This window comes from Rhipicephalus microplus, unplaced genomic scaffold (assembly GCF_043290135.1).
Source record: "Rhipicephalus microplus isolate Deutch F79 unplaced genomic scaffold, USDA_Rmic scaffold_15, whole genome shotgun sequence".
In the NCBI taxonomy this organism is placed as follows: Eukaryota; Metazoa; Arthropoda; class Arachnida; order Ixodida; family Ixodidae; genus Rhipicephalus; species Rhipicephalus microplus.
Window position 1 is genome coordinate 27,396,864 of NW_027464588.1, and position 27,672 is coordinate 27,424,535.

Sequence of the window (27,672 nt, forward strand, 5' to 3'; positions counted from 1 at the left end):
CGTTGCGTGTGCTCCTTATGAAATAACCATTGGCACTCGCAAAAAAAAAAAAATTGCAGCATACCACCGAGTGAATGATGATTGGTGGGGCGAAGCTTTCGTAAGACCGTACGTGCTCCCATCCGTCCATTCATTCTTTCTTCCGTCCGCTCATACATCTGTCCACGCGTCCGTCCGTGCACCCGTCCATCCGTGTGACCTTCGGTGCGACCGTACACCCGTGCTTGCATACGTCCATGCATCCGTTCGTACGTTCATTCTTCCATCTGTCCATTCGTTAGTCTGTCTGTCTGTCCATCCGTCCATCCGTGCGTTCGTTCGTGTGACCGTCCCTCTGTCTGTCCGTCCGTCCGTACGTCCGCCTCTCTGTCTGTCTGTCCGTCTGTGCGTCAGTCAGTTCATCCATTCTTCTGTATATCCGTCCGTCCATCCGTCCGTCCGTCTATCTATCTATCTAGTGAGCACTCCAAGTACAGCAATCTCACGTCTTTTCATCATGTATTCATCATATACAAGTGCCACCATTCAGCGTACATTCTAAGAACAGCTCTTTCAGGTAAGAGCCACCGGTGGTTACGCGCTACAACGAGGGACGCACAAGCCACGCCATAAGCAGCTTCGCCTCTAAAAAATGACTCTTTGTTGCAATACATAATACAGTGTGCCGAAATTTTTCATTGCTTTGAGGTGATACTGTGGGTTGAGTTCAGTGAATACATCTATAAAAATGGGCAAGTGGTAATTTCGACAGCGCTGACGTGATTGCGTTTTTTGGCCTCTACATCAGAGCCCCATCAGGGCCGTCCAGCAATTCGAAATACTTTCCTTGTGCAACAACGACCTTCATCACCTACGTTATCTGCAGCTCCCATAAAGACATGTGAAATCTCAAGACAATGGTCGCAAACTGCGCCTCAGAGAACAAACAACTCAGAACGGCGTACTGCATGCACAACTCATTAGACAGGCAGAGGAGAGGTAGCATGTGAAACGTCACGAAGTTCCTAGCGAACAATTTCTAGGACATTGTTAACATTGCTGCAGTTATAAAATATCGAGATCGTTTTTACACACAGAAATTATTCCTTTCGAAACTGTGTGGCCTAAGACACCGCAGGTCTGATTTAAATATTTCTCACCGGTCCAATAATTAGCGTACCGAGTTTGTTGAGTTTACTTTCAACCTGTTCTCAATAAACCTAGTTGTTTATATCAGCGCCAGTTACACAAGGTAGCACTACGCTGCCAAAAGAAGATTAAACAACGTGCAATTCGCTACAACTTGTGCATGATTTGCAGCAACTCTTCTGCCGTAATATTGATGGTGAGCAAACCCATTCTTGCTGATAAAATCAACGCAGACGAATTATTACATAAAGCCATGTGCGAGCCACGGCACACAGCCACTGCTGTACAGGAGTGCTTTACCTATGCAGCAGTGGCGGCGCGCTTCCGGCTCGAAAGCAAACTGCAAGCTCGTAGCGCGTTACAGGGGGCGCCTTTGTCACAGGCGACAGAAAAAAAAGCAATGTGCCGGAGAGGAGGCAGCGAAGGGGAGAGGACATGGCGGCATTTTTACGAAGTTTAGGGGCTTTAAGTCCAGCCGCTCAAAGTAATGAGTTCCTGGCGAAAGGAGCCCGTTCCTATGTGTCGTCCAATCCTCTGTACGCTCTACACGCCTATCACGTGACGTAAGATGGCCGACATTTTTTCTTTTAGCTGAAGCTGTGATCATCGGCTGCCCTCACAAGTTGCACATAATAGACATTGGGTAATTATCACTCTTATGGTTTATAGAAAAATTCACGGTGAAGGCAACCGAAGAATTCAGCTGGAGTGACCGTGGCATTTCTACTACAGAAAAATAAGATACGGAGACACTTAAGCGTACTTTGGGCACTTACGCTTGGACCGGGCATGATTAATTGGTGGTGCGTATCGCAATGCTAAGCTCGGGGAAGTTGGTTCGATTCCCAGTAACGCCGACCGCTATCTACGGTAACGAATCTTGAGAGCTCCCGAGTGCCTATATAAATGCGCGCTTTAAAAAAATACAGGCGAGCAAAATGAATCCGGAGCCCTTTGTCCGGCGTGTCTCATGATTATGTGGTGGGTGTCACACAGATGATAATAATAATAATAATAATAATAATAATAATAATAATAATAATAATATCTTAGTGACCCTAAAGCTTCGCATTCAAGAGTTGAACTTGATAGCAATACCCTGTTTACTTCAAAAACTTAGTGCATGAATCATTTTTGAACTTGCTATGCACCAACTACGTGGCCTTAAGGGAATAGACGTTCTAATTCAAAGCTAGTGTGGTTAGTGTTTATTAGTAATATCATGGTTGGTGATGTTGAAAGATAACTGACGGGAAAATATAACAAAAAAAAACAAGTACAGTGAAATTCAAATACCTTACTATTACACACACTATTGCCTAAGCAATGAGTAGCGTCAAGTGACGAGGGCTGAAATTTACAATGCGGATTGCTTGGTTCTGTATGTGTTGAACAGATGCTATGTGCGAGTGATAGGTGTTCGCCCAGGTATTTATGCCATAGTTAAAATGACTACGAATAAATGAGATGTAAACGATAATAACTCATTTGAAGAGAAATATGGCATACCCATATTTAATGTACGATTACCAAAAGCAATTTTGTTTTTATGTCTATCAAGTAAAGGCCAAAATGAAGAGTTATGTTTAGACTTACCCTGACAAAAGCATAGATCAAAATCATAGATAGTATTAGGAACCATAGTTATAGCAGCAGAAATATTAAATGGTTTTGCGAATATCTGAAAACACGAAGTGAGTTTTAAAGGGGTTTATAGTTAAGTCATTGTTGTTAAACCACAAAAGAACTTCGCTGAGAACAGAGCTTAGTTTTGATAATTAGGTTGGAACTGCTTTGGACTTACATAATACTGCAATGTCGTGAACGTACAAAGCACAATGTGATCAAGATATGACATCAGGGAGATCATTATTATAAATAATAAATTGGAGGTGACCAAGAATTTATTCCTGAGAAACACCTTGATTAGTAATCACAATGTTAGAGCAAGAGCCACCAGTAAAGACCACGTTTTTTTTGGTTAAACAAGTAACGTTAACAAAGTTTAAAAGTGGTCTGCTAAACCATAAAATTCTAACTGAGCGAAAAAAATCGAGTGATTTAGTGGGCTAAAGGCTTCAGTTAAATTAAAAATTGCTGAACCGAAGAAGCTACCGCTATCAAGGGAATGTTTCATGAAGTTGGTGAACAAGAGCAGAACAGAGTTAGTGAAGCTGTCCTGACCTAAACCGAAGTGGGAAGCCTCTACGTCATTAAATTTTAAAAGGTAAGCATTAGAAAGCTCTACAAACAGAAGTTCAATTAGTTTACGTAATGATGGTTGTGTAGAGATGAGCCCATAATTTTTATTATCATCTTCATCACCGTTCTTGGAAATTGGTATACCATTTGCACACTTTATTGAGTCAGGAAAAGAACCTATAGAAAAAATGTGGCTTAATATAAGAATTAACAAATGAGAATTGATTTGAGGAACCATAATTAAATGTGGTGCGCAAATGTTATGCCAACCGGGAGAAGTATTTTTAAGATTACCATTAGCCGACCCCATTTCGTAAGAGGAAGAGCGAAGCAGAAAAAAAATTCATCAGATCTCACGTGCCTGGAAATCCACGTTATGCGAAGCATGCGGAGGGACGGTGACCATGTTGCAATTTTTTCTTGAGGGACACGACATGAAATATATTTACAAATATTGCACGCACATACATATGTTGAAGAGCTGCAGATGTTTATACAACCAGTTGTTTCCACTTGCGCAACGATGCCAACTGGAACATACCTATTAGCAATACCAGAATCTGATATGAAGCGCTGATGCTCGTGAGGATGCTGGCCCTAGACACCGTTACAAAAATAAACTTCAGCGCATGACAACTAACCAGAATTGACGTTAACTCAACGTGACGACAGTATCAAAAAAGTACAAATAGAATGTTTATAAAACTGGGTAGGCAGCACTTCGAGCACTATTCACGTTTCGCGAAGAATAACGTTTATTCGAAAAGTAGTTTCGAGATCTGGCGTAGCTCTGTGGTAAAATGCTTCATTGCCCCACCGCGGTGGTCTAGTGGCTAAGGTACTCGACTGCTGACCCGCAGGTCGCGGGATTGAATCCCGGCTGTGGTGGCTGCATTTCCGATGGAGGCGGAATTGTTGTAGCCCCATGTGCTCAGATTTTGGTGCACGTTAAAGAACCCCAGGCAGTTGAAATTTCCGGCGTCCTTCACTACGGAGTCCTTCACTAGTGGTTTTGGGACGTTAAACCCAACGTATCAATCAATCAAAATGCCTCATTGACTTGCAGAATGCTTGCGTTGGATTCCAGCTGCGACCCTGACATTTATTTTTTGTATGCTTCACCTCGACGCTGCCGATGTGGCGTATTTCTTAACGGTCGCACGTTAAAATTTTCCATGTGTGTTCTTGTCGTTCCTGGATAGATACTAAGTGTCAATCACCTGTGGCGAATACTCGCATACCAGCAGCACCTACACTCCCTTGGGTATGTGCCACTCTATGGCGGGAAGTGTGACGGCGTACGTGACGGGATTGTAACATTAATCTTGTCTTGAACAGCGTGTCATATTAGTCAAACCACCTTACCTTCCTATGGTAAATTTAATTCACACCGAGTTTAGGGGGTGACCACAAGAGCACCCAAACGTAAGTGGCAAGATAGATAGATAGATAGATAGATAGATAGATAAATAGATAGATAGATAGATAGATAGATGGATAGATAGATAGATAGATAGATAGATAGATAGATAGATAGATAGATAGATAGATAGATAGAATAAATGTTGCCAATGTTCGCTACGAAATGCTTCATCTTTAAAGCAGTGATGTAAGAGCGCCAAAGTACACGAAGGAGTATTTTTTGAATAATTGTAAGACGAACAGAAGTACTCTGAAAACATATTAAAAATGTCAAAGCGGCAAGAAGTAGCGTTATGGTAAGTGATTTTCATTATAGGCAAGGTGATTGTAGGTGAACTGAAGAATTTTATGAACAATTTTCGCTCTTTTGAGGATTATGTTTATTCTATATAAATTCCTCATTATCATAGCGTTTCTTGGAAAGCATTAACAAATAGTTATGAGTAATACAATGCCTCTATGGCGAAGTGTCATTTCGTCATTAAACAGTTGTCTGCTAACTTTTCTATGGAGGTTACGGTTTTTTTTTGAGACTGGTTAATAAGGCAGATGTCATTGAAAGGCTTTGGGGCTTTTCATATTTCTCGTTATAAGCAATGGTATGTGCGCTAGCAGAAAAAGCTTCTGCGAATAGGAAAGAAAACGTATCTATCGCTGATTGTGGATCAGCTAGCTTGCGAGCTAACTTTCGACCAGCTACAGCTTAAATTGCACTGAGAAAATTTTCTTCATCAAAGCGTATTGCAGTGAAAATCTCGTTGGTTCAAATTGCGTTTGCAACGTTCTCAATATTTCGGTGATGCATTAAATTATTTTTTGCTTACAACCAATGATGCTGATGGGAGAATTTCTGTGAAACGAGCTCTATGACGCTGTCGGGTCAATAATAATAATAATAATAATAATAATAATAATAATAATAATAATAATAATACGAAGAAGAAGAACTAAGTAACACTGGTACTTATATTATACCTTTACTATTAGCTTCGTTGCTTGATAGCCTAGAATCCAATCAATTTTTTCGGCATCAGAAAGGTTACTTTTAATTCGCATTACAACGTGGCGTCTCAGCCTCGGAATATCTAATCTTTTACTATCAATTGTAAACACTCTCCTGACGTCGAATGCTCAAACTGTTGACAACATCACATGCCATGGAACGATGTGGTGTTGGAAAAGCAAGACAGAAAAATATACACAGGAAAAGGTGACGTGGACAGCTGTGCGCCAGTCCATCAAGATTTCTCGTCCTTGCATGATTTTGCAAACTGTAGAAGTTGCGTTGGCTCTGTGATCACGCATTAGCATCTGCATTCTTCTAGATTGAGTAGGAACATGTCGTTTTATTAGAATCAGTGAAAATGTCAAAATTATTCTGCATTCGGTTTACAAACTCAACCTTGCAGATGGCTTCTTTCTGGCAATCGGACGTCGAGGGACTAGGCACATAAATAAATCAAGTCAAGATACAATGACCGAAGATCGTTCAATACAGACTTCACCATAGTAACTTTATACTGAGCTAGCAAAAATCCTAAATTAAATGCGTTGAAATTGCGATAAAGTATTCGGAACAGCCCTCAAAATGTCTTTTTATAAATTACTTCTGTAATTAGATGTATTCAACAAGCCTGGATCATTTTAACATAATATTGCGTGACAACCGCCTACTCCAGTGCAGTCTCGCATGCAGGGCACGATTTGAAGCACGATGATTCATCAATATTTTGAGAATTTTCCCCCCGCTAAAATGCTCCACAGACTTCTTGGGCTGCCTCAAATTATTATCTGCGTTACTGCCAAAATATCCCCTGCTTTCTTTTCGTAAAACGATTGCAATTAGGAAAAAAACACAAAAAACTGATTTTTGAGGAAAGACAAAGCCCTGAACATGCTAAAAACAACTCTATTGTTAGTATTCTGGACCACGGAGTGCCGTTCTTTATGCTCGAGTGAAAACGCGTATGTGATCCTGTGTACGCTGGTCTTGTGAGGTTACGTATATTTAACAAGGAGAAGCATAAGAACATGAGCTGCAGTATTTTGTAGTTTTCGGAGTGAAGGAAATCTCATAAAAGAGAGCCCTTCTTCTCAATCGTTAAACGAAGTCCTCGCGGTGGACGTACGTGGCCGGCGTGCAAACGCCTCAGGAACAATAGCACTTTACAACGTTCATGACAGTCTGTTTTTGAGTATTAAAACACAAAACGAAAACATTGTACGTACACCACTACAAAAGTGACACGTAGACGAATGACAAAATAAATTCAATATAGGGAAAGCAAAAGTGGAGTAGTATTGAGCATTGGCTGCTAGTATTTCCGCGGTCCAGCAAGAATATCTTTTTTATTGCTCAATATTCAACATATCTAAATATGTATTTTTATTGAACGCGAGAGAGAGAGAGTATTGAGGCGTGCGTTAAAAATTATGATTTACATGTTAACTTAAGTCGATGCAGCAAGTCAGTTGAAGTTGTGAAAAATAGGAGGCTTTATTTATTTTATTCAATCTATTAACTTGAGGAGTAACAAGTACTTTTAACGAAAGTTATCAGTGTAGTGTTTGGTCGACAAAAAAATTTGGGAATTTTTAATTGGGTATATATAGAGTGACAGTATATATATTAGGAATTTTGTATTTAACCTGTGAATTTCATAGAGCTTGTGGCATCATTGATAAAGTTTTACTCTCTCGAGAATGTAATGAAAAGCACAAGCTGGACAGAATGCATTGAATATGAATATTATCATGAAATGCCCATTTGTTTATTAGTTTGCTAACTGCAGTGAAAAATGCCACGGTCCTGTTTAAGTATTGTTGCGCTTACTTGAGCCACCCATTATTTGTATTTCGTTTAAGGTTGGTGAGGTTATTTGGCTGGTGGCAAGAAAAAAAAAAAAGAGACTTTGTAACGGCGTTGTATGGAATAGTCATTGGAATAGCACTGGAAAAGACTTTCCAATAGTGCGGTATTTTAAGGAAAGGCCGGCTTTAAGTAAATTCTCTGGAAATAAAAAAACGCGCCTACACACATTGAAGAACTTCGCTAGTTAGGCCAGTCTGACGTTTTGTTCCGTTTTAAAGAATTGGACAATCCATGTGCATCCTAGCCACCAATGTAGCCGTCATGTTCAGTATAAAGTGGATCAGCCGACAGCTCGTCATTGATACGTGTTGTGTTATCATCGCGAACATTCTGTAAAATTCAAATCTCATTAGTTGCTTCAGGGTTGCGTTACCGTACATAAATTCTTGCTTCTGTTGCGACGGGTGCTGTGCTAAAAGATCGAGCTATATGCCTTGCTTTGTTCAAGATAATAATTTATTGCTACCTCATTTACCTATTTGCCCTGACGGCAAAGCTTTGACATCAAAAGAATTGCATACAACATACTAAATATAGCAAATAAGCAAATGTAGCAATATAGCTAAATATAGCAAAGTCTACTGGCACAGTTATTTCATATGCACTCGTTGGTACGCCTCCGTAATGCTCACGGATAAGCAAGTATGAATGCAAATGTTGGCTCTGTAGATTTAGGGCCACTCCTTTCCTAGCATTATAATGGGATAATGGGAATAAGTCACGCTCTTCCACGCAGTTCACCACTGCAGCTAAAAAAACACAAAACATGACCCTATGTATTTTGCGCGCCCAAGGTATTCTTACCACAACTCATGCGCGCGAAATTTGAAACACCCGTTACGACATCTACCTAGTCGTGTCTTCTTCACTTCCAAAGAGTGCCTCCTGACTTATTCAGCATCTGAATGCCTCGCTCCTACGAGCCTGAAAAATTTTGTGGCCGGAACTCCAAGCCAAGTTGGAAAAAATGCTTTCGTTTATTTTTGTGTCGGCATCATTTTCTATACGTCAATGGCCCGATCGCTGCACGCGGGTTTTGTTTGCGCTTTTTTTTTTCAAACGTGCGTAAGCGCATTTTACTTTTTTGGCTGGATGCATTTTTCCCCGGCACTTTTGATAGCTTTAAGGCAAATTTGTGGCGTGAATTTCGCATTTTGTTCTTTCGCTTTTAACGACAAGACACGTTTCTGGTGTAGAAATGTGTATATAGGGACGAAGGAACACGCTTAAAATAAATCAAAGGAATACAAGGAAGCACTAAAACATCCACTTATTGACTAATGACCATAATTCTTATTCTTTGTAGCTTAATCTTACTATTCCTTTTAGCGTGTGCAAAAACTAGGCTGCAGCATTACCGAGGATTTCATCAAATCTAGTGAACCTTTATCCAAATACGGTCTGGGAACAATAAATTCCTTGAGCTTGTTAAGTACAGCTCTGATCTATATAGTTTCAGCCATCTAACTTAGTAATAGCGAATGACTGCTGGACTGTCTTACCTTTACTATCGAGCAGTAGATCAGCTCCTTTCGTTTAAAGAGACGATATTGTTATCAGCCTTCCGTGTTTCTTTGCGCACGCTTTCGCGGAGTGACTAAATGAAACCTCTCCTAAGAACAAAAAAAGGTAAATTTGCGTTGCTTATAATAGCATTCAAGAAAGAGACTACTTTCTGGTGCAGTTGGTGCAGTTGTTTTATCCCTTGCTTTTGTTTCAACTTGAGTTTATTACCTATCAGTTTAAATTCTCACTACAAAATTGGTGCACCAAAGTTAAAGCATGCTACCTGGTAAAAACGTTGAATTTTAAAACAATGCCCACGAAACGCCACAATATTACAAAAAAGAAATAACGTACCATGCTACTTATGCAGGCGAGTTTCTCTATACATACGAAGGGGCCATGGCACCCAATTGTGGATCGTAATAAGCGTTGCGTGCGTTAGTTTTTTAGCATTCACAAATAGGCTGGTGCAATTTTTAGCATTTGATGAATTACTTAATTTATTACTGTATATGTTTTACAAATTCTCGACCTGCTTGAGAATAGGCCAACACTGGGGCACTTGCAAGGCGTGACGTAACAAGAAGCTTGCCATACGAGCGGCTAGTTAACGGTGTTTTTCCGTCATCAGCTGGGCGTGAAATCGAGATATCTCAGCTCTTTTTCTTTTAGACTTCGGAGTTTAAATATTTGGAGCGGCTGAAACTGTGGTTCAAGACAATGGCACTGTTTCTTACTCTACGCCACGTCACAGGTACCATGGCGAAATGCTGGCTGCTGGCGGAGGGCAGAATTTAATGGGGCCAGTGATTTCCACAGATTTTTTTTCGCTGTAAAGCTTTTTGAAGGCCCAATATTCGTATCACTAAAGGCATAATCGACCCACCACTTCTAGCTTTCTCTGTAAAGCACATATAGACATAATAGCTGCTCTACTTCTAGCTTTCGCTGAAAAGTACGTATATTAGAATGATCATGTCATGGCTTCTTTAAGCAGAGTCTCTATTTTTCTCGCTTTCCTGTTTTTTTTTTCAGGTGGGCACCTGGGATGAGCGCAGTGGCGTTCATTACAGCAAGAACCAAAGCGAGGTTTACGAGGAGGTAGCTCACACACTGCGCAATAAAACACTGCGCGTTGTTACTATTGTGGTGCGTACTCAGTTTTTTTCGTAGTTACTTTATTTTGTGTCTAGTATAAATGTGGTGCATTGAAGATGTATTGTATGCATGAGTAAATACAGTTTTACTATATGTTTAGCTAATGGAACTCTAGAGATATATCTTGAATGGTTAAAATAAACTGGATAGGGTGGAAATTAAAACCACGTATTTTAGTGGCCGTCAAACCATTTTTTTCCTTTGCCAATTTCGAATGCGGGGCAACGATCATACCCGTGGTTATTCAGAATGTAGGGCTACGTTTTTTTGGGGGGGAGAGGGGGGGCGGCAAACGTGAACCAGCCATAGTGATGTTAATGGAGCCTTCTTAGGTCTGTAGTAAACAGCATTTATCAGAGACACTGATTTAAGGCACATACAGATTTAATGGACACCAGCGTGCGTATAATGAAGTAGGTCTTGATAAGCACATACACACGTCGTGCAGTTTTTTGTAACGGATACCTCATATAAACAGGAACATTCTTCTCATGTACATATATGTTATCAAAAGGTTCAACAGTAACAAACCGGAATAGTTTTGTATTCGAGCTTTAAATACCATGCTGAAGAAAATAGTGACCCATCGTTCTATCCCAGCCGATCAAATCTAAAATTCAGCCATTGAATGTTTTGTGCCTTTCAAGGAGATGGTTCCTTCTACTGCTAGCAAACCGAAACACGTTGGTAGAGCTAAAAATTGAAGAAGAATTCTTAATATACACGGCTGTCCGCTCAAGCTGTAGTTACAGTCATACTCATAAGGCACGAGTCAAGAACTGAAACCTTTTCTACTTCCGGTGCTGCAAATGTCCTGATAGCTCACAGGTTATTTAGCAAACATTGTTTATTTCTGCTTTCTGCGTCCTGTGCAACAGTCAACATACGACCTGTGTCTCTAGTTTTCGAGGAGAAAAAACTTGAGTGATCTTTGACAGTTAATTTCAATATTTCAGCCTTGTAAAAAAGGGCTGTTACCTGTTGGGTGCAGCCGCACCGCTATTAGTGGAAACTACTTCTCTGCAAGGCAAAATTTTGGCCTATTTCTACATGTCAGATAATGGTATTTTTCCAGCTAGAAAGGGTTAATGAGTGAGGTTAATGGCGTAATAAAATGAAGGCATGAAGCATCATGTTCCTTGAGACCAGCTATATGAGAATAAGACAGAACAACGTGCACCTTTTGCTGGGTGATATTATGTTCTGAATTTCCTAACGTGATCGCGTATAGAATCGCGCATTACAGAAAACGCGATTAAGCTTGTAAATGTAGATTGATGCATTAAAGCTCGTAGCAAACCCTGTCATGTTAAATATTAACTGTCCTGGCAGACTGCTAAAGCCTCCTAAGTGGCATCATTATGAGGAAGTGTGGCATGTGCCTGATTACGCATTGAGCGCACAATTAGTGCACAATGAGGAGATATTGGAGGAATAGGTTACTCCTTTTAGTAAAAACTTATGTAAAACATTCTGTTACGCGAAGAAACACTTTTTCGTCATCCTCGAGTTAGATGCCTGACATCGGACAAATCAGAAGTTGTAAAGGAATTAAAGTGTTACTTTCTGCCCGGTTTAGGTTTTGCTCAATTTCTTGGTTATGAATTTGTATAACCTTTTAGCGCATACGATATCTTCGTTCCTTACGTCATGTTCTGATTTTACTTTTTGTTGTGCAGAGTGAACCATACGTTTTGTTGCGCAAGGACTCGAAGTCGTCATCAGCTGATGAAGACAGGTTGGATGGATATTGCGTCGATATTCTGCGACAGATGGCCCTCCTGCTTGGTTTCCGCTTCGAACTGCGCCTTGTGCGAGACGGTACCTACGGTGTAGTAAACGCACGTGGAGAGTGGAGTGGTATCATCAGAGAAGTCATGGACAGGGTGAGTACTAATAGTGCAAATGACAACGAGTATCGGACGATACCCTTCCTATTGTCCGAATGACGTGCCCGCCTGTGTCCAATAAAATGCAGCTCTTCATCAGGCATATCGTGAAGTGTGAGCTACATCCAAACATTTCAGGAGTCTTCACCCTATTCGAGAAATGGCGGGGGCCTACTGCGTTTCTCTTTGTCTTTTTCTTTCTTGCTTTCTTTTCTTTCCTTTCTTTCCTTCTTCCTTTCTTTTTTTTAACACAGAGTTCAGTTTCATTATCCGTAGCTTTTGTCCCCGGAAAGCTGTTTTCGAGCGGAATCTAACTTTCATGTTCTCTTCAACGTTCGCCAGCCTGTAGAACATCTCAAATAAAGGACAGGCACGCGCTCTGGGAAATTAGCGTTAGGATTTTAGTTTTCGTGAAGTCGGAATTGCCATAATTGCGCTATTCTTGAAATCGCCTTTACTCATTGTCGAGCAGATCTCTTTATCTCCCACAAAACATTTCACTCCCAAAATATTTCCACCGTGGGGTCATAGCAAGTGTACGGTTCTCCCAGCAGTTTGTAGAACCCATTGACGGGCTTTAGTTAAGTTTATATCGGGCAAGCACCTGGCAACCATGGGCTGTGGGCTTCGAAAGTTTGCCGCGGTGATGAAGTGCTCAATGTTATACACGACATATGACATCTGAAGTTGTAAAGGGGTACTGACGCTAACATATTTGGATCTTGTCTTTTCTAATTAAATGGGTAGCTAGAATAAACCTATATCAGGGATGAAACCCTAGTGTGCGAGACTGCACGATGGTCAATCGTTCGAAGACGGCTTTAGAACGCCATGTCCCACTTTCGACTCGTGCGAAGACTGAGTCAAGTGGGACCTACCGTAGTTTTCACTTCAACATAGCTTGTTGCATGAGCGTCCGCAAACACATGCGCATGAGCGCCCATTTGGTAACATTTCAACAAATGGTTCCTGTGTACCGTTAAGGCCTGACCACATGCATCTGTTGCAGCGCGTCAAAGCGCGTCTGTTTGACGCAGCGCCGCACCCTTTCCTCATGAAGAGAGAGGGTGCATGGCTAGGGAAAGCACCGCACCCTCTCTCATAAAGACACAAAGAAACGCGGACGTGCTGCAACGGGTGCGTTTGATCAGGCCTCCACCGCGCCGGTGTGGGGCTTTGTGACGTGTTGCCGCGCCTTTCCAATTGAAGAGAGAGGGCGCACAACTCCGCTTAGCTGCGCACCTTCGCTTGCCGTAGGGAGAGGATGCGTCGCAGCGTCAAAAAGCCTAACGTCAATGCGCTGCAAAGATTACGTATGGCGAGGTCTTTAGAACTTTCTGTGGGGCGTTGTCAATTAGCACGACTACCCCCCCCCCCCGAAAAAAAACAGGAAAAATCTAACAAAAACAAAAATGCACTGCTCAGACAAGGACGTCAGCAGCTTTCCTATTTTCAGTGTAAAAGTCTGGAGTGAAGAAGCGCTAGCATCGATCGGGCCAGCCAACTTAAACGCAGGACGTAGTAGGCGGTTGGTTGTTTACACGAAAACCTGAGGAGTGTTTATGTGTGTATGTGAAAAAATTGTGCGCCGTCAAAGAATGCCTTGAAAGCGGCTGTCATGAAGGAGAGCATATAGAGTGCATACGCCATTTTTCACCACACAGAGCCCTTGACTCCTCCATTATGGCGCCCCCAAGCTTAAAAGTGAAGGCCTCATGCCGTGAACTACATAAGGCTCTAGTGGAAGGTAGGAAGCGCTGCAAGAGGGGGATTACAAAAACATCAAAGCAGCGTCACTCGCTGTCGCGTATGGATTTCGCGTCTTTCATGAACCCATGTTTACACACCTTGCAGTCCGTCTTCGATGAGAGCGCTGATGAAAACGTTTTCCAATAAGCCTCCTCAAACGCTTCTGTCTTCTGTTCTAAGCACTTTCATTTTGTTTCACTGAAGCGCTATTCAGCAGTGCCGTCAATGTACATTCAACTGCTGTTGTGAATTCAATGGACTCTCTCAGTGGGTTTGACATGACTGCTTTAGGTGAAATAGTGACATCTTGCTAGAGAAAATAGCATGCAATACTGGATAAGGGGTCTACGTTTTTCCATAAGTTGCACACAGTATTGTTTTATTCTAAACGACTAAGTCGGAAAAAAAAAACAACCAGCGCGCAACACAGCACAGTGACAGAGATGTCCCTGTCACTGTCCTGTGTCACATGCTGCTTTTTAGATTTCCTTGATCATATACTAACCAGTCCAAATAAGGACTATAGTACAGTTTATCTTAAACAGTAAACTTTTCTTTTGTTTATGCCATCGAGTTGACTGCAGTGTGAGAAAGGCCTTGAGCATCTACTACTGCCACACGGCACGTGAAATTAACCAGTATCATCATAAGTGTTTATAGCTTCACACTGCAGTTATTAGTGAGCCCACAGTGTATGCTGTGCTCACCATTTAACGCAAAAACCTGTATTTGAATAATGATATCGTTAATCGTTAGCGAAAATTGTGATAATTTTGTAGGCTATGGTGTTCCAGCACTTGCACGAAAGCTTTCTGTTTCTAATAAATACCTGACATGACTGTTGGGTTCCACACAGCACGTTCGCGCCAAGACTCTTTTTACAGACGCAGCGTTTCTTCGTGCATTAAGGAACTTGCCATTTATAGCGCTTCTATGTATTCTGCTCTTGCTATGAACGGAATCATTCCGCTTTGACCAGGGGATTAAACTGTGTATTCATACACAGAAATCTTTTATTCTTTTCTGTAACAAGTAACTAAATCTAAGAAATTGTTAGAATATTTAGGCTTAGAAAAGAGAGCTTCTGAGGAGGCATCAATTGCGTTGAATATTTCTGGTAACAAGGCGAGAGCAAGCACGTGTAGTTTTTTTCATATTAACAAGTGTTTTTCATAGTTAATGTTAACCGTGACAGGCGTGATATGTGGCCTGTACTTCAGCCAGAGGATGTTTACGTGCAGAGCTTCGCATAACTATGTTGCAAGCTAATCTACTTTAGAAAACTTCTTGATGGCGAAACCAGGCACTGTCTTCTGAGCACTAAAAAAAGTACAGAGTCTGATACAGAACGTATCACCAGCACGACTTTCGAGAAAGTCATCCGTGCCAGTAAGAGGTGTTGTTTTCCTAGAAATCCCCGCCTTTACTTTCGCAGCTCGGCTGGCTCTCGCTTCTGCGGAACGTGCTAGCCTGCTCACTTTCGGAAGTGAGCCTGTGTTTATTCCAGCTTTGTCGCCATTGCGCCGTACCTAGTCCTTTGATCCTCACTTATCGCATTAGCAGGGGGAGCTTTACCATCACCTTTTCGTTTTATGTTGCCTTAGAAGAAAAACCTCGCTGTGAGTGTAAGATAAAAAAATGAAAGTTTATCGGATGTCAGCTCCAAGGTAAAAAAAAAGGCCGGCTTAAAAATCTTCTCACGTTTTCTACAAAGTGTTGTTGAAGGCCGCATAGTCAATTTATTTACTGGAACTTTTGTACCTAATTTTCCTTTTTTTAGTAAGAATAGCCTTTATTTGTGTAACATGCATTGTTCCAATTATACGGCGCAAATCTCATTGATACAAGTTTTTTTTTTCTTTTTTCAGTTTCGCACACACTCGTCTAACTAAAAAGAGGCTCACGGAAACTTTAGAGCTCCCGACGTTAGCTAGTGATGATGAAGAAACATTTTCTTTTATGACGATTCTAGCCATGCATGACCATGTTCTGGTCATTACCGCGGAACAACATGAATAATAAGTAGTAAACTACACCGAATAAAAGTATCAGGAGAAACAGTGCTCTTTGAGAAACTTTACACATCTAACAGACCGCTCAGTCTTGTCTGGAACCTCGGCAAAATATTGCCACCGGATATTGCGATATGTTTTGTGTATACAGTAGGAAAAATTATGTTCGGAAAGAGTTTGGCAGCCGTAGCATAACATTAGCAAATATATATATATATATATATATATATATATATATATATATATATATATATATATATATATATATATATATATATACAGCTTCATGAAATACGTATAGGGGAGTCTGATCCTTGTACCCCCGTGGGAATTATGGGAAGTACAGGCTTCGGATCCTTTTCGATTTGATTATTTTTTTGAGATTTGCCACGCTTCTTTTCCAAGTGTAAAACAAAGTGGTATAAGCTTATATTTATTTCAACTTGCTTCATATATTTGTACGCAAACTTTATTGCAAAACGTTTTCGTTAACAGGCGGCAAAAAAGATACCTAGGCAAATTCAAGCATTAGGGTATGCATCGCTCTGCCATTGCATTTCAGATTTGGCATCAAAATCTAATGAATTGCTTTTTATAACACTTGAAGACAAACATGCTTGGCTTTCTCTAGAAAGTATGTATTATTTATTATCGGAAATAACAGTACAGTACCAAGTGAGAAACGCTTAATATTTTGTCTTCTGCGACGCTAGGTGCGTCTGTCCCAATGGTCTGCCTCCAACACACCTCTGGTTTTGTTGGGAAGTAGAATTAGCGGAGCATGACGGTGCGTCTACTTATCTTTTCCATTGTATCGCAGTCCATTTCAAACACGTTTAGGCAAGACGCGCTCGTGAAAAACGTGAACTTGAGGCAATATCTTGCACTGGCATGAGACGCTAAATCTATGCGCAGCGGTGAGTGGATGACGCTTCGTTTAAACTTACAAATACGACTCGTAAAGCTCCGACGTCGCAGCAAATTAGGAAATCTAGTGGTAATCAGCATCTTCGTACAACCAAGGCACTGCTTCAGCCTTTTTTACCACACCCCACTGCCCGCACTGCGCGAAGAGCGAAACTGAAACTGTAGAGAAATGTCTGTAGACAGTTCGCTAGCTAACCCTATCCAGTCCGAAGCCTGTACGTCCCATAATTCCCATAGAGGTACATAATGGCAGCGCCAGATTCCTCTCTAGTTAATATTGTGTAAAACTCTATGTGTGGTGTAGATGGCATGCGCAGCCTCTCGAGATATTTGGCCGCGTGGTAGCTTCAGGAGCAGTAGATAAAAGTCCACTGAGTTGTCGATTTCCGCTTTTACATCGCACTTTCTCCGTCACAATGAAACATCGTTGTGCAGGGAGTGATCCTTGAGACATCGTTATGTACAGATGATTTGTCTACGCCAGTAACGTAACTGCAATCCAAAATTTTTATCAAGCTGCGAAAGAAGGCAGGTTCGGCTCTCACGAAGACAAGGCCTTTTCGCAAAATGTTAACCTCAGAGAAATTTTCCGTTGAGCATTCTTTTTTGTTGTGCATAAATAATTTCTTTTACATGTTTTCTAAATTATTTAAATAATTTCATAATTTACTCAAGTAACAGCTTACACACTATAGGCTCTGTATTCCATATTGTTGTGTACTCATTGCTATCATCAATCACTATCTGGAAACATTACGGCTCTTTTGACATGCAACAGGACTCTCACCTTAAGCGCGTCTATATTCTAGTCTTAAAATTATTGAACGTAACAAGCAATTCAAACAAGCCGGCTCTATAGCGAGCAGCAACTCTAATTGTGCAACCATCAAAAGTACGAAAACAAAACTTAAAATGTAAAAGGTGTATCACTCCGAACAATGGCTTCACGCTGCCCTCAGAGTACATTACACACGTACTTCCGAACATTGGCAGAGGAGACTGTGTAATATCTTGCTGCATAGCAACTATATTCACGGAGTATTATTTGATTTCTAAATGTCGACAAATCCGAGGCAGGTGTTATTGAGAACGACAAGGAGCAAAGACATGTTATCCTTTAGGAAAGCTTGCAAAACTTAAAAGCTTCGCTGGCAGGCAAATACTTTCGTATGGTAGTTCCTATAATCGATGTTCTTTGAGGCGGATGAAGATTTTGTTTCCTGTTACGCCTGCACTAGCCCTACCACACATGTACACAAGTTACGCAACCACCATTTAGTGTAAATAGTATTATTCTGGCAACACTTTTCTAGTACATGCTCTTTTGGAAGTCGTTTTACAAATTTCGCTCATATTTTAGTATCAGTGCCCAGTCTACATAACACTTAATAGTACTCTAATGAACGCTCTTTGGCCTTTGAGTCATTAAAATCCGCCGTCATCAATACGTGATTGTCGACCTTCTACGTCATCAATGAGAGATCGAAGTAAAGTCGAACCCACTTATACCAAACCCTACATGCCACAAAAAATACATCTTTATAACTCATCATTGGTATTACCTTGTTGCATAAAAAAGCAACATAAGGGCATAAGGACTGGTGTCAGAAAACTATGAGACGAAATTCGGCAAAACAGACTAGCGATAAAGATGACAAAGCTGCCGATTTTTCGAACATGCTGGAAATGGGGGCTATTTGACGGGACCACCACAAGTCACATATTGCCAATGTATGACAACCTCCGAAGTTTTGGTTGCTGGAAACCTTCAAAGTGTCAACTTATCACTCAAGTTGCATGTCAGAAGATGCATTAACCGCAACCATCTGAGTCGCAGCCGATTTCAAAAACAAGCTTTGCCCTGCAGCCAAAGCGCTATGCAGTAAAGCTCACCGAAAATCTTAAGGGGCGCTTAGGTATGTGGGATTGAGGAAGGGGGATCAGCAGCTGGAATTTATCAATTAATTTTTTGAAAAACCTTTAAGTACTCAGACCATTCTGCAAGAACGACCGACAAATAAAATTTATTCTAATAAGTGAAACTGCAGCACGCGGACATTCATCTGAGCGCGTTATTTCACCATCGATAACGTACATAAGTTGATAAGTTGAAGTTTCTCATTCCTGAAACTGGTATCCTTATAAATGTGTTCAAGGATATTTGGATTAGAGAAAACAAAATGAAGTCTTTGTGCGTGCATGAGCGTAGGTTTTTCGTGCAGTCAACCGGTGCCAGTGATACAGGTGCCCGGATTTTCTTAATTCTATCGGTCCCACTTAGCGAAGCCTAATGGAGAATGGGTGCGCACGCAGGAAGCCGACTTGGCCATCGGAGACCTCACCATCACGGTGTCTCGCTCACGCGCGGTGGACTTCACGCTGCCCTTCATGCATACCGGCATCGGCATTCTGTACCGACGACCCGTACAGGAGTCACGTCTCTTCTACTTTCTGCTGCCCTTGTCTCTCGACGTCTGGCTCTGCCTACTGGCAGCGTACCTGGGTTCTGCGCTGATGCTCCACCTGGCGGCGCGCATGGCCCCTGCCGAATGGCACGTGCCGAGACACGGTTTGAAGTGCGACTGCGATCGCTCATCGGGTGCGGACAGTCCTAGAAATGCACTCGGGCTTGGAGAGAGCCTGTGGTACGCAACGGCGGCGCTCCTTTTCCAAGGCTGTGAAACCGGCCCCAGGTAAGTTTCTAGATGGTAAAATCGTTGTTTGTCGTACAATGTGCGTGGCAAGACTGAGAGTGTAGCAAACATCTAGTACGAAAGAAAAACAAAAAAGAAGCTTTAATTAGATTACACATTGCTTATGTCATCGATATACACAAAAGGAAAGTGTGCGCAAGGTAAGCTCTGCTATGAATTGCGAGGTTCGCAATAACATGCTGAGTACGAAAAATATACGAGATCAGCATTTGCAATTGATTTGATGCTAATGAAAGACGGTAGAAAGTCTATAACCGCAATTGTTAGAGCAAAGAACTGGTGAACGTTATTGGATTCCAATATTGAGTAATTTCATGGCAATAATGTTAACCAGTTCGAATCGTTGTGCTTAAAAATAAGACACGCTTTTCAAAATCGTTCGCATCGTAGGAAAGTTTACTGATATTGAGATGACGAAATGTCATGCCTGCCGTATTTTTATATTCCTAACATCTCTTGCAGGGCCGCGTCCACAAGACTCATTGCCATCAGCTGGTGGGTGTTCTCGCTCATCATGGTTTCCTTCTACACGGCCAACATGGCCGCTTTCTTGGTCAACGAGAAGCTCCAGTTTCCCATAGAAAATGTTCATGACCTGGCTGCGCAGTCCAAGATTAAGTACGGCTGCATGTCGTCGGGCTCAACGGAGACGTTTTTTAAGGTGAGTTAAAATATAACGTCATGATGCTTATAATTTCGTCGTGCCAATAAGGTTTTACACAACGACATTTTCACACCTAGTCGCCATGCGTCAGCACTATCACTGGTTAAATATTTTGGGTATCTTTCTTTGGAGCACACATAAAATGAATAAACTGCTGTCTTGACTACCAAATACAGTCATCGCCCAAAGCGTATTTGCTTAATAGCAAACTCGCGAATGGTTTGGGTGCAAGCAGTTTACGAATGTCGTGGCTCCCGTACTTCAACAATTACAAAAGTTGTGTATTTCACTCGTGCGCATATAATGGAAATCTCATAGGTGCAAAAAAATGTGCTGCTCAAACAATACATTATCAACGTATTATAACAGAAAGAGATGACGACCTAGCAAAGCCTTCGTTGAAAGCTTGGTGCTTTATAAATGGCGAAAAAAAAACAGAGCGGAGCCATCTATGGTTGCTATATATGTATGTGTTGAAGAATAATTATGGCGAATGAAAAAACTGTAGCGCTTATAACTGCCGAGTACCTATGTTATGCGGCCGGGGTTAGTTAACCTGCGTTATTCCACCATTTATTGTTCAGTCATTGCTAGTTGTAATTTATCCTGGATCAGGCCAAATTAGGTCAGAATTAATCCACGCCATAGGCTAGCTTTAGTCGACATTAACGACACCTAAAGTATATTTCACTCATCAACCAGACGACATTAGCTAGCATGAGGCAGTGCGCTGTCAGCATGTGCGTAAAACAAGTAGTACTTCCGTGGTATGAGAGAATTTAGAAAGGTCAGGTGACTAGCATTCACCATTTACAGCTTCTGGAGCGAACAGTGTATGCAGAAAAGGGCATGAGCTACGCTATCAAAAAATGTGGCTCTTGTTAGAATATAATAAGCGATTTGTACTAAAGCACTTCGTAGAGCGTACGATGAATAGCAATTTAGGAGCCACTGTGCAAGACACCATGTCGTTCCTTTACCGCCAACCACAGGAATCGAAACTGGAGCCGTACGAACGGATGTGGACGGTGATGTCGAACAACCGCGAGGACTCCCTGGCGTCATCGACCGGCGAAGGCGTGGAGCGCGTCCGGAGAGGCGACTACGCATTCCTGATGGAGGCAGCAACCATCGAGTATCTCACAGACCGAGATTGCCAGCTGGCTCAGATTGGGGGCCCCCTCGACTCCAAAGGATATGGATTCGCGCTGCCCCGAGGTGAACAACAGGCCTCGGAAAGAAAGCTCGGCTTTCTTTCTCTCTGACAGTTTTCGTGGCTTTTATTTTGTTTGCCTACTCACATGGTGCGCAACTATTGCTGTATTTATGCATTTGTGGGCTAGGTTAAGAGGCCACAAAAGAGCGTATGAGAAAGTGGTAACGCTAGTTGCTTACGTCACGAGTTGGCAGTGCTTCCGAATCACAATGTGGAGACTCGGTGCTAACTTTTGTGTGGGCCGCCTGTTCGATAACGACTATGACGCAGACATGTTTTTACAATTGTAGTGACTGCACAAAGGTCAAAGTTCTATAGTGTGGTTATAATTGTTTAATAAAAAAGCCTAACATTAGAAAATATAACAAAAACCAAAGAACAAGATTTTCAAATTAGGTAAATTTCCAGAATTCCATGTTCTCTAAACAGCAATAAATTAGAAACTTTGCGGTAGGTGAAAATAAACTATTAAAATTTATGTTACACAGTTGTGTTCCAAGGTGGGCAAAGATTTCGACAACATTTTATGAAAAAGAATGCACATAAATGGGCACTTAGGTGGTGTGGTGGGCCTCACTCTGTGAGTTTTTCATGAAAATATATACTTTTCTATGTGCATTTTAGATGTATCTGCAGCCTAAAGGTTCATCGAGAGTGTGTGTTGCGGGCGGGTAAACTTTACATACTTATTTTTTTATTTGAAGAGTTTTACAATTTGTATGAAAAAATAGACGAGACGAATAAAGAAAATACCCACCTAGGGTTAGAACAGTCCAGATTTTTCTTTCTGAGGAAATTAATTGTTGCGCTTTGGTCACCAACAAAAATTCGAATATACGTGTATAAGAAGACTTATAATTTGACACTTAACTAAACCTTTCCTGTATGGAGGTCACCTATATGATATTAAAAATAAACTTGATTGCACGGCTAGCCCTATTATGCACGAAAATACAAACAGGGAAATGCTATCTTTAACCAAGAAGTTAACTGCTACAATGTATCACATTGACAAAATCCAGATCGGACAATTCAGTGCACGGTGCACATTGCGCTGCGCATGAATCAGTAAAAGCAGACAGTCAGCAGGACAATCACCAGCACGTGGTGTTACAATTTGAATCAATCTACGAAATTCTTACGAATGCCTCTTTAGTTTTCTATGTAACTCAGAAACACGATTGATTGATATGCGAGGTTCAACGTCCCAAAAGCACCATGTGATTATGAGGGACGCCGTAGTGGAGGGCTCCGGAATTATAACTTTGAAACATACTTTGTTTCTTGAAGTATGCCACACAAGTTATCAGGACAAACCGCGTTCTCCAGCGTCAATCACTGCGTATGCTTGTGACTAAAAAAATTGCCCGCAGCTTCCCTCGGGGGAACACTGAGGAGGATGCGGAGCATATAATTGGTTAACGGGGTGTTAAAGTGCGACTTACTTGGGTCGATGGCTAAATTGGTTAACATGGTTGTGAAATGGCGTGTTAAATTGCGACTTACTTGGGTCGATGGCTAAATTGGTTAACGTGGTTGTAGGAGGGGGTGTTAAATGAGTGAACACGTACACACGTATGCGAAAGGGCGGCGCTGGTCGAAGGGACGTCGATCATTGTGTTTGTGGATTCGTTGGAATTCATTTCACCGCGACCTTGGACGTCGACGCGCCGTACAAACCAACCGACGAGCGGCAACTGAGCGAGCGAGCGCCGACCTTGAGTATATATACAGCGCGACGGCGCATGCACTGTCAGCTGTTGAATGTTCTCGAAGCGCGACGGCGCATGCGCGTCCACTGGAGAATCAGGAGAATTGTAGAATGTTCTCGAAGGGGAGAAGCGCGCGCGGCACAGATGGTGGGTGATGGTGCATGCGCGCGTCAGCTGTCGAATGTTCGAGAAGGGGGAAAAGCGCAACGGCGCGTGCGCGCGCGTCAGCTGCCGATGTTCTCGAAGCGCGATGGCGCATGCGCGCGCGTCAGCTGCCGATGTTCTCGAAGCGTGACGGCGCATGCGCGCTACATTATACAGCTAGCGAATGTTCGTGAAGAGGAGAAGCGCACGCGGTGTGTAGAGGAGGAAGGGTGCACAGATGGTGGAGGAGTGAAGCGCGCGCGGTGTGTAGAGGAGGAAGGGATGCACAGATGGTGGAAGAAGGAGGAGGAAGCTTGCGGACGGCGCCCCACTACAAGCCTCGAGTATTAGATGCTCCGCATCTAAAAATTACGGCAAGAACAGCTTATGAAATATACCCATGTTTTTTTTTTCTGTGCCGAAACTACAACTTGATTAGAAGGCTCGCCGCAGTGAAGGGGTCAGGCTATTTTGATGACCTGGTGTTCTTTAACGTGCACTATATCTGAAATATTCTATTCATTGTATAGTTCATTAGGTGTGACTATAATATGCTTAAGCTGCAAGTAAGGGTGTGTAGTGACAAGTTAAAGTATTCAGGTTACAGACACAAATTTAGCAAGTAACCCTTCTAACATGAGGCAGTGAGGTATCGTCAATAAAAAATGCTGCCGCTCTACTGAGCGTAATATTTTAGGTTAAAACAGCTATTAGAGAGACATTCTAGGCATATGCGTAGTTCATTGCTATCCAATGGTGTGGACATTGAAAATTAAAAATAAATTGATAGCCTCACGAACGTATCGGCAAAGAGGAACATCATAATTAGTGCACAGTTTAATAAATGAAAACACTCATCAATAACACTCATTATATTTTACTTTTGTTAGCCCAGTGAGAGACACAAAATGTATGTCAGTCAGCATTATATTTCAGAATGTTGTCAAAAAGTATGGGTCTATCACAGTATTGAAAAAAATCGACAAATTCAAGGCACAGCGCAAACGTGTAAAACCTATACGCTTCGTGGCGGCTTTTCATTGCCGGATTGTCAATTATGAACTACAAGACAGCACCGAAAGATGTGGTGCATGATCAAACAGGTTATGTAGATATTACAGCTAAAAATTGCTTGAATGTAGGCGGGAGAGAATATAACTAACATACCCTCGGTATACGTGCCTAACTTAATATCACTTACAAATCGATGTCAGCTACTGCAACCAAGCATGTTCTTTACAATTTTTGTTTTGCTTTCTAGTTATTCTTGGTAAACCACCGCTAATGCACGTGGTAAAGACTCTTGAACGGCATTTCGCAGCCCTTTAAACTTGTATATAGGGACAATGGTTTGCAGGTGGTTCCAATGAGCACTGGAAAAGCAGGCTGTTTTGTTTCACTGCAGGATAACTTTTGGGCATAATGGTTAGACCGGAGAAGATTCAGTTCTTTCTTTGAGTGAAATATTATGGCGTGTGTCAGTTTATTACAAAAAGCCTATTATATGTGGCTTGTTGTAGGACACAAAGCACTTAAGTGAGCACATGCTTTGTTGCATTTTCCATCACTCTTACAATCTGGCCTGGTTGTTCTGTACTCGCATGACAAATATTCCAGTAGCATTCGGTGCACTGACACATTGACAAGGTATTAACGCAAAATTGGTCTGTAATTGATTTCAGGGTCCCCTTACACGGCCCACTTGTCCGAAGCCATTCTTCGGTTACAAGAAACAGGGGTCATCGCGCGTCTCAAGAAGCAATGGTGGATGGGACACTGCTCTCAGCAACGCGAAAAGGAAAGAGGTTCGTCTGCACTGTCCGATGTGCAGGACTCGTCGGAGGAGGCCAATGCACTGGGTGTATCCAATGTTGGAGGCGTCTTCCTCGTTCTTCTTGGAGGACTCGGTGTTTCCAGCGTGTGCGTCATCTTGGAATTCGTGTGGAAGACCCATCCTTCATCTAAAGCCAAGAAGAAGGCTTTAGAAAGGAGTTGTGATATTATGGAAGTAAGCACAGCCATATTCCTTAACCTGTTACTGTTAGGCTGTAACTGTGATATCACAATTCCCAAAACACTCTGAGATGTTCGCGCTGGACGAGACCTAGATATATTAACATTATCGCTAACCTGTGGAACCTATATGAGTTTTGTTTTTTATGCTTCAGTTATTGACAATTTAAATGAGAGCAGAGAGATATAGAGATGAATTGTATAAACTGAATATTCCAAGTGCATGTCTCCCTTAGTGTTTGTATTTGTGCAAGAATTTTGTATATATAACGAGGAACTTTGAATTACATGCAGTTTTAATGACTCAGAAGCATCTCTTCTGGAGGCTTAAGACAGATTATCAAGTAAAATATTTATTTCCGCCATATAAATAAAGATGGTTCTTTGAAGTTTGAAGCTCGTTGCTGTTGTCTCTCATACAGGAAAAGAAGAAAGAGCTAAAGGTCACGTTGCGCGAGAGGGGCTCTTATTTTTATGCGCATTTGGTGTACATATATGCTTGCTGCCTCAAAATACTTGTCCTGTACGCACAAGCCAAGGGGTAATGCTGCCAAATGTTAGATAAGGCTGCACGGTGACCACCTTGATATACTTAGATGAGTTCTATCACAGTCTAGTTAACCTCTCTTTTTAACACGGCCTTGGTCTTCTGCGCAGCTGTCCAAAAAAGAGTCGAAGACTTCGCTGGAGGGTCTCGCAACTGCTCAACAGGATCGCTCAATATCGGTGCTGCCGGCTACGACGCTTCAAGTGGACGTCGTAGACAACCGCGAGGCATCGGCGCATGCGCTGCAGAGGAGACCCGACGTTTCCTAGCAGTGCGGCGAGTCACCAGACGTTCTTGCCACGGCTACGCACAACCCCGAGGCATTCTGGTGACTCTCCGATATAACCCGTGTGACGACATGGTGAACGCTGAAAAAAAAAAACTCTAAAGACCCGCTGACTTCCACGACCAAGTGTTTGTGTCGCTGGTGCATGTGCTCCGCCTTTTTGAAGGACGGTGAAAAGTGTGAAACAATTGAGTGAACGTGCGCTGACTCGCTCCCACTCGTCATGATGCGTCCTGATATGGGCGTCTTCTGAAGCCGTCGTCCGAAGCCCTGCTTTTTTTTAAACTCAACGTTTCGTCCTATGGTAGCAAATGACGTGAACGTGCATGCTAGATATAAGAAAGGAGGAGGGTGAAGATGAAGGCACTGCGTGGTGTAAGTCAAACGAGTCGAATAACTAATTACGTTTAAACATACAAGACAATGTGAACACATAAACCAACAAGCAATGGTACTGTCTTACTTCGTCAAATATCAGGTGGCACATTTCCTTGCCAAAGGGAAACATTAAGCAAGCTTGCTGTTTCAATTGATTCTATTCATGCAAGGAATAACAAGTTGTGCACGGATGAAATTGTGTTGAATCTCTTTCCCACTTAAGAGAAGAAAGGCACGTAAGTCAAGCCATCCCCTTTCATTTGTTCTACGGATATTTTAACTGTCTGATAGAAACAAGCTTATAAGCGTAATGGCTTCTAATGAATATATACAAAGGTTATGGCCGTCCTTAGCAAGTATTATTAAAGAATTTGGCAAACTGCATAAAAAAGTTGTAATTATCGTCTTTTTCCCGGAAGTAGCACAATGGGGGCTTTCAGAAAAGTTAAGTGTGAAACAGCGTCTGGCACTTTGAAACAAAAATAAGATTGACCAGCGTGTTAACCTGCACTGAATAAAGGAGCTGGTTAATCGAAATATCTATGGAAGGAGGAAAGACCATACGATCATTATGGTTAGTATAGCTGGGACAAATAAAATATTCATATCTGCATTCATGGGGCGTGGTACGCTTGTCGCTAACGTAGGCTGCGTTATACATTTGAACCAACTCATTTAAAATGCCATTCTTTAAAACCGCTGTCTGCCGAAGTATAAAAAAAGGTTGATATCAAAGTGGTCAGTGATTTGAAATGCCGTTTTCTACACTTCACTGGGGAAAGCCGAAATTTAGTAAGATATGTAGCAGGCATCGAAGTGATTGAAGTAGAGATACAAAATACAAGCAACAGCGAGATTCTTTGTCCAATAGCTTTCGCAATTGGCAAAAATGTGCAAAAATAACTCTCACCTGATGATTAACTTAAAAACACTTGCCCTAAACTCAGTTCAAGTTGGCACCCTACAGGTGCTCTTCTATGTAAAAAAATCAAGAAAGCATTTTTATTTCAACGATTCTGAAATTCTTTTCAAAGCTTGCTTCATCAATGTTGCATTGGGAGCATTCTCACTGGAATATCATCCTGAACTGCAACTTGTAACGTACATTTTTTGTTAGGAGACTGATTTAAAAA

The 27,672-nt window shown here is 41.8% G+C and overlaps 1 protein-coding gene across 1 annotated transcript; it reads left to right on the top strand.

The window, feature by feature from the left end:
• The first annotated feature begins 12,039 nt into the window (after positions 1-12,039).
• Positions 12,040-26,294, top strand: LOC142784658 (glutamate receptor ionotropic, kainate 2-like). Its single transcript, XM_075883082.1, has 6 exons — positions 12,040-12,174; positions 19,179-19,558; positions 20,042-20,240; positions 21,236-21,461; positions 24,998-25,323; positions 25,986-26,294. The coding sequence occupies exons 1-6, from the start codon at positions 12,061-12,063 to the stop codon at positions 26,142-26,144; spliced, it is 1,404 nt and encodes a 467-aa protein (XP_075739197.1). The 5' UTR covers positions 12,040-12,060; the 3' UTR covers positions 26,145-26,294.
• Positions 26,295-27,672: the final 1,378 nt, after the last annotated feature.